The sequence below is a fragment of the Centropristis striata genome, chromosome 23 (assembly GCF_030273125.1).
Source record: "Centropristis striata isolate RG_2023a ecotype Rhode Island chromosome 23, C.striata_1.0, whole genome shotgun sequence".
In the NCBI taxonomy this organism is placed as follows: Eukaryota; Metazoa; Chordata; class Actinopteri; order Perciformes; family Serranidae; genus Centropristis; species Centropristis striata.
This window is the reverse complement of record NC_081539.1, coordinates 756,843-765,389: the sequence shown is the minus strand read 5'-3', so window position 1 is coordinate 765,389 and position 8,547 is coordinate 756,843. Positions and strand designations below refer to the sequence as shown.

The window sequence follows — 8,547 nt, the reverse complement described above, 5'->3', positions numbered from 1 at the left end:
GATAACCCACGAGTCTCCTCTTTACTGACATGTCCACTTTATGTTGATAACCCAAGAGTCTCCTCTTTACTGACATGCCCACTTTATACTGATAACCAAAGAGTCTCCTCTTTACTGACATGCCCACTTTATGTTAATAACCCACGAGTCTCCTCTTTACTGACATGCCCACTTTATGCTGATAACAGTGTTTCTGCTGCAGTAAATGTATTGTTGTGTCTTCTTGTGTGTTGTTGTCTTTGTGCATCAACATGCTCCATTATTAGGAACAAAACAACGTTACCAAAGTGTCAATTAAAGGAAAAGTTCATCAATATTAAACAGATAAATATTAATCCCGTCTCTCTCGGCTGACTTTGATTTGAAATAATCTTCTTTGACGTGTCTTAGCAGAGCAGAAAATATAATGTAGAGCTTCATCCTGCAGCCACGGCTCACACTGGGAAACTGTTTTTTTAAATTCAGGTCATGTTTGTTTCTGCGTGACTTCTTCAAACAAAAAGTCTAATTTTGTTCTCCTGCACTTCACTGAGTCTGCAGTCTCGTTTCATTTGGACTTTTTCTTCGTCATAATTTCACACTTTGATATCGGCGCGTCTCTGTCTTCCTGTCGCCGGGCAGAAAAAGCTTCGCTTCAAAAGATAAGAGGAGAAAAACAATTCCACAAAAACAAAAGTGATAATGAAGAAAACACAAGAGGGGAGTTTGGTTGAGAAGGTTTCCAGTGACAGACGGGAGCAGAGAGCAGCCCGGTGACGAAGACGAGATGAAGAGATGTGATGATGAAGGAGGAGAGGGTCGGAGGGCTTTTACTTTCTTTCTCGTTGTTTTTGTTCTGTCAATCACGTCCCCGCCTCCCAGGAGACAGAGGAGACGCTCCGTTTAATGACTTTAAGATGTTGGACAGCTCGACCCGCCTGCTGCTCCTCACCTACCGACGTCTGCAGTTAAACGCTGATTCATCTGAAGACATCAGAGACAAACATGGAGGGAAGAAGACAAAAGAGCTCCAAACGGGATGTGGAGCTTCATTATGAACAGATTCCCAGAGAATCATCCCAGAGTTTATTATGGACTTATTTATTTATTTCTACACATTTTCTGGACACAAGGAGTCTTTTATTGTGTCCAAGTGGACAAAATTAGTCTTTTATCATCTCCAAGTGGACACAATGAGTATTTATTGTCTCCAAGTGGACACAATGAGTATTTATTGTCTCCAAGTGGACACAAGGAGTATTTATTGTCTCCAAGTGGACACAATGAGTATTTATTGTCTCCAAGTGGACACAATGAGTATTTATTGTCTCCAAGTGGACACAATGAGTATTTATTGTCTCCAAGTGGACACAAGGAGTCTTTGGTGGTCTCCAAGTGGACACAAGGAGTCTTTTATTGTCTCCAAATGGACACAAGGAGTCTTTTATTGTCTCCAAGTGGACACAATGAGTATTTATTGTCTCCAAGTGGACACAATGAGTATTTATTGTCTCCAAGTGGACACAAGGAGTCTTTTATTGTTTCCAAGTGGACACAATGACTATTTATTGTCTCCAAGTGGACACAAGGAGTCTTTGGTGGTCTCCAAGTGGACACAAGGATTCTTTTATTGTCTCCAAATGGACACAAGGAGTCTTTTATTGTCTCCAAGTGGACTCAAGGAGTCTTTTATTGTCTCCAAGTGGACACAAGGAGTCTTTTATTGTCTCCAAGTGGACACAATGAGTATTTATTGTCTCCAAGTGGACACAAGGAGTCTTTGGTGGTCTCCAAGTGGACACAAGGATTCTTTTATTGTCTCCAAATGGACTCAAGGAGTCTTTTATTGTCTCCAAGTGGACACAAGGAGTCTTTTATTGTCTCCAAGTGGACACAAGGAGTCTTTTATTGTCTCCAAGTGGACACAAGGAGTCTTTGGTGGTCTCCAAGTGGACACAATGAGTATTTATTGTCTTCAAGTGGACACAAGGATTCTTTTATTGTCTCCAAATGGACACAAGGGGTCTTTGGTGGTCTCCAAGTGGACACAAGGAGTCTTTTATTGTCTCCAAGTGGACAAAATGAGTCTTTTATTGTCTCCAAGTGGACTCAAGGAGTCTTTGATTGTCTCCAGGTGGACACAAGGAGTCTTTGGTGGTCTCCAAGTGGACACAATGGGTATTTATTGTCTTCAAGTGGACACAAGGATTCTTTTATTGTCTCCAAGTGGACACAAGGGGTCTTTTATTGTCTCCAAATGGACACAAGGAGTCTTTTATTGTCTCCAAGTGGACACAAGGAGTCTTTTATTGTCTCCAAGTGGAGACAAGGAGTCTTTGGTGGTCTCCAAGTGGACACAATGAGTATTTATTGTCTTCAAGTGGACACAAGGATTCTTTTATTGTCTCCAAATGGACACAAGGAGTCTTTGGTGGTCTCCAAGTGGACACAAGGAGTCTTTTATTGTCTCCAAGTGGACAAAATGAGTCTTTTATTGTCTATAAGTGGACAAAATGAGTCTTTTATTGTCTCCAAGTGGACTCAAGGAGTCTTTGATTGTCTCCAGGTGGACACAAGGAGTCTTTGGTGGTCTCCAAGTGGACACAATGGGTATTTATTGTCTCCAAGTGGACACAAGGATTCTTTTATTGTCTCCAAGTGGACACAAGGGGTCTTTGGTGGTCTCCAAGTGGACACAAGGAGTCTTTGGTTGTCTCCAAGTGGACACAAGGAGTCTTTGGTGGTCTCCAAGTGGACACAAGGAGTCTTTGGTGGTCTCCAAGTGGACACAAGGAGTCTTTTATTGTCTCCAAGTGGACACAAGTATTCTTTTATTGTCTCCAAGTGGACACAAGGGGTCTTTGGTGGTCTCCAAGTGGACACAAGGAGTCTTTTATTGTCTCCAAGTGGACACAAGGAGTCTTTGGTGGTCTCCAAGTGGACACAAGGAGTCTTTTATTGTCTCCAAATGGACACAAGGAGTCTTTGGTGGTCTCCAAGTGGACACAATGGGTATTTATTGTCTCCAAGTGGACACAAGGATTCTTTTATTGTCTCCAAGTGGACACAAGGAGTCTTTGGTGGTCTCCAAGTGGACACAATGGGTATTGATTGTCTCCAAATGGACACAAGGGGTCTTTGGTGGTCTCCAAGTGGACACAAGGAGTCTTTTATTGTCTCCAAGTGGACACAAGGAGTCTTTGGTGGTCTCCAAGTGGACACAAGGAGTCTTTTATTGTCTCCAAATGGACACAAGGAGTCTTTGGTGGTCTCCAAGTGGACACAATGGGTATTTATTGTCTCCAAGTGGACACAAGGATTCTTTTATTGTCTCCAAGTGGACACAAGGAGTCTTTGGTGGTCTCCAAGTGGACACAATGGGTATTGATTGTCTCCAAATGGACACAAGGAGTCTTTTATTGTCTCCAACTGGACACAAGGAGTCTTTTATTGTCTCCAAATGGACTCAGTTATGAATAGTAATATTAACCACTGTCCCTACAGTCATATATACGGAGGGTCCCCCTGAGCTGTTTGGTTGCTGTTTCCTGTTGAAATGAACTCGTTTTTTTATTTCAGTTAACGAAAATGTTTTTTCAATTCTAGTTTTCGTTATTTCGTTTTGTTTTCATTAACTATAATACACTGGCGTAGCCAGAAGAAGACATTGGGTGTGCAGCAGCAGTACTGGGTGTATTACACCTCCACAAACATTGAAATAATGTGTCTCTGGAATACAACATTATTAACACAACAACAACAACAACAACATATCCACACATTGTCATCAGTAATAGTCAACAGTTAGTTCACAGCAGGTCGAAACATTCACGTGTGACGTGTTCTCAAATAAATCAATAACAAAGTCATAGAAAAGGCACACTTTGTGTTCTCAAAATAACAACGCAAAATCATACACAGACACAGACATTGCGTGCCCAATGAGATGAACATAGTGAAATATAACATTCATACACGGAGCCATAACGTTTCCACATTACACGTGATCAAAACAACTATTTAACCATCTGAACACTTTGTGTCAGCAGCAGAGTAAAGGACACTGTGCAGCTCTCAGTTTACAGGGCGAGGCGGCGTGGCTTGGCCTCGAACACATTTATTATTTCATCCGAGTCCAGTTTCTCCGCGAACTCTTTTTCAAACATGAGAACGAAATGCTGTTAAGTCTCTCTGTGAGCATTGTAGCTCTGCTGATTTAATCTGTTCACAACCGAAAACAGGCGCTCCACAGAGCAACATGTGACAGGCAGTGACATCAGAATACACAGTAAACATGTTGGGAAAAACATCTTCGTCACATGAATCCAAGACTTCAATAAGGGACGAGAACTGATGTCCCTCGTCCACTTTACGCCTGATGAGTTGCCCAAACACAGTGAGTTCAGAGGCCTCCAAACGAAGTCCATGAGGTCACTCTGGAAACGGTTGTTCAGTTGGACCAGCTGTCTGTCAAGGATCATAATCCACAAGGAGCGCAAATCAGAATCACTCCTGATGAGCCTAACCCTAACCCTAACCCACACCTGCCCAGGTGTCGCAACGCATTACCCTAACCCTTACCCTTACCCTAACCCTAACCTTCACCATCACCACTAAATGCCCAACCCTAACCCTAACATAAACCTAATTATAACCTTTAACCCTTAAAACAAAGTGTGAAATCTCAAAAAAAAGCCTTTAAAGAAGTGAGGACCGGCCGAAATGTCCTCACTTTGTTGGTTAAAAACGTGTTCTGGTCCTCACTATGTAGGAAGTACAAGAACACACACACACACATACACACACACACACACACACATACATACATACACACACACACACACACACACACACACCAGGGATCCATGTTATTCTAATGTAGCTGTATGTTTACTGAAGTGATGTTCTCTCATGTTCGTCCTCCATAATTAAACAGCACAGCTCATGAATAAATAATGAGCTCAACACACACACACACACACACACAGAGTGAAGGTACAGCTGATTTGTGGCGGATGAATATTCTCTCTATAGTTACTGTACAGCAGGTATTAACTATGAACCGTAACATGAGAGTGTTGGCTGGAGCGTTGTAACATCGTCTGCTTCTATAAACTATAAACGCTTTTTATCTGTTGGGGGGTAAAGTAGTTTTAATACTCGCTGTGAGTAGAAGTACACAGTTCTTCTCCCAAATATCACAAATTGAAGCTTCGTTTGTCACTTTTCCCAACAGAAGCGTTCGTCACACGTGAGCTGTTCAAGGACTGTCGGAAAGATCAGATTCTGATGATAACGCCTGTTTTTACAGGTTCTTTCTATGATTAACGTTTTATGTTTAAATTTGTATATATATACGAATTTAAACATGAAACCAAAGCAGACGAGTGTATTTCTTAGTTGTGTTGAATAGTGAAGACAAGAATAATAGAAATTATCAGTTTATTTGAAAGGGAAATTATTATCTAGATAGTGATGAAGTAAAAAAGTGAGATAAAATGATATTAAGACTAAAATATAACATTTCTTTATAAATCACAAATCTTTGAATAGAGTTGTTAAACACTTTTAAATACACTTCTAACAAAATCAATTTGAAAATGTTTATTCACTGAAAACTAAATATAAAAGCTAAAAGAAGACAACAACATTACTATTAGAACCTTTTACAGCAAAACCAGAGTGCACTAACTACATATTTGGGGTCAAGGGTCAAATAAATCTTCATGATATCTGATCATAATAGTTACATCATCAATACTTGTAGAAATAAGAGTCATATCACTGACCTACATATAACCCATTTGACTGGACAATTAAAAAAACTTTAATCCGTTTTTCTCAGTTTCACTCTGCTAGTTACTGCAGTTAGACTTTGTGGGGCAGTGTAGAATATAAGCTACACATTTTTACAATTGTAGAATAATAATTGCTTTGGGCCTACACCAACGATGAATAAACATCAAAATGTAAGAAATTAATTAATTTCATTCATTCATTCGGGTCATATTTGAGTATGTAAAAAAGATGTAAAATTACAAAAAGAGACACTAAATTGTCAAAAAAAAGAGAGACAAGGTTACCAAAAACATGTTAAAAATACAAAAAAAAGACATAAAATTACCAAAAATTACAAACCACTAAACATCCTTTTATATATATATATATATATATATATATATATATATATATATATATATATATATATATGAAACGTTATATATAAACAGTCAGTATAAACAAACCCAGGACTTTCACCAGGCAGATGTAAAAAAAAACCCGTAAAATTACCAAAAACAACACAAAATTATCAAAAAGAAAGATTTAAAAGGATATTTTAAAAACAACATGTGAAATGACAATAAAATGACCAACAATGGACCTTAAATGTTTCCCAGCAAAACAATCAGGAAGACATTTTTAAAAAGGAGGCGGAAAATGACATAAAAAAGAGACATAAGTAGCAAAAATAGACATAAGACCAACAAAAAATGTAAAATGACCAAAAAGGACATTTAATGACGAAGAAAAAGACACAAAATGACCAAAAAAAAGAAAAAGAAAAAGATGTGAAATTACAAGTCACTAAATTGTCCAAAAAAAAGGCACAAAGTTACCAAAAAACATGCTAAAAATACCAAAAAAGACATAAAATTACCAAAAATTGCAAACCGGTAAACCTCCTTTTTTATATCTATATAACGTTATATATAACTTTATTGACATGTTGTCATGGAAACTCTTTCAGGAAAAACAAACCCTGGACTTTCACCCAGGAGACGTAAAAAACAACAACGTAAAATTACCAAAAAAGACACAAAATTACCAAAAAGAAAGATGTAAAAAGATGAAAAAACATGTGAAATGACAAAATAATGACATAAAATGACCAACAATGAACCTTAAATGTTTCCCAGCAGAACAACCAGGAAGACATTTTCAAAAATGGAGGCGTAAAATGACATTTAAAAAAAAGACACAGAATTTCCAAAAAAAAGACATTAGAGACCAACAAAAAATGTAAAATGACCAAAAAGGACATTAAATGACTACAAAAAAAGACACAAAATGACCAAAAAAAAGGGAAATTACAAAAACAGACACTAAATTGTCAAAAGAAAAGCCACAAAGTTACCAAAAAACATGTTAAAAATACCAAAAAAAAGACATAAAATTACAAACCGGTAAATGTCCTTTTTTAATATATAACATTATATATAACTTTATTGACACGTTGCCGTGGATACGCATTGTTCTGCTTCTCTCCTGGTGACGGCTCGCCTTGTTAGTGACCTGTCAATCAAAGGTAGCCCCGCCCCAAATCATACGATTCTTTATCTTCTATTTTCTCCTAAATGGGGCCATTATTTACACTGTTAACATCAGATTGTCTTGAAGAAGATTGTTTACTAGTGATTGAGACCTAAAAACATTTCTGAGGTAATAAATCAAGTGAGAAATTTTCTCATTTTGTATTGAAATGAATGGACAAAAATGCTTTTGCAGCCGCCGTCAGGCACTTCCTGGTTAGCCTCCCTGCTCAGACCCGGTGGTTGCTGCCTGGTTGAAGGCTTCATAAAGTCTCGTGTCCGTGTGTTTCAGGTGTACCAGCAGATGCTGCAGCGCTACGCCCGATTGGAGGAGAGCATCCTGCAGGAGCCACGCCCCTGAGCCACAGCAGCCAATCAGCTCCGAGGAACTAGAATCACTACAAAACTCTTCAGCCGGTGTTTTAGTGATTCATCAGTGCTGCTCATTAAACAAGCTAAGTTTTCAGCAATATGTAATAAAAGTTTAATTGAAATTAAATCAGCCACATTAATGTTCATTCAAAAATGTCAGTTAATGTCACGTTTTTACGTGTTTACGCACTCATGTGATTTTGTTTTAACTTTTTAGTTTTTTATAACATTGAACCAGCATGAAGGAGGATAAATGAGTTAAAGTAAATGAATAAATGTTGAAATAAATACAAGAATATCAATAAATAAATGCAAGAAATCAATGGGAATGTTATGTTTATGTTTATGTTATTATTTATTTAGGTGTTATTTTTTTATTTCTACACATTATCTGGACACAAGGAGTCTTTTCTGTCTCCAAGTGGACATAATATAGTTGTTTTGTGTGTCTTTGTAGTTGTTTCGTTTCGTTTTGCGTTTCCACCAGGGTTGATTTGGAGAAGGACAGAGGTCGGGCTGCACTAACATCTTCATCGTGTCTCCGCCTCTTCTTCACGTCTCTGACTCCTCGCTGTTCTTTACTTCTCCTCCTCCTCCTCCTCTGTTCTCCTCCCTTTGTTCCACACTTCTGTCCTCAAACCCAGATTATAGACCAGAGGGTGATAAAGGTTAGCTGCTGCTGCTCTGTGTGTGTGTGTGTGTGTGTGTGTGATCACGTGCACGCCATCTTCTCCCCGGTGACTAATGCCTCAGCCATGTGAGATAGAGTTCGATTGAGAGGGGCTTTACACTGTGTGTGTGTGTGTGTGTGTGTGTGTGTGTGTGTGTGTGTGTGTGTAATGCGGCAGAAGAGAATGGGTTCACATGAGGAGACGGGCACTGCAGA

The 8,547-nt window shown here is 38.7% G+C and overlaps 1 protein-coding gene across 1 annotated transcript in view; it reads left to right on the top strand.

Moving 5' to 3' along the window:
- Nucleotides 1-7,976, top strand: part of xylb (xylulokinase homolog (H. influenzae)) — a 30,194-nt gene extending 22,218 nt beyond the window's left edge. Inside the window, exon 18 of the mRNA XM_059326942.1 lies at nucleotides 7,582-7,976. Within this exon, the coding sequence (XP_059182925.1) occupies nucleotides 7,582-7,650 (69 nt within the window). The 3' untranslated portion in view covers nucleotides 7,651-7,976. The remainder of the gene's footprint in view (nucleotides 1-7,581) is intronic.
- Nucleotides 7,977-8,547: the final 571 nt, after the last annotated feature.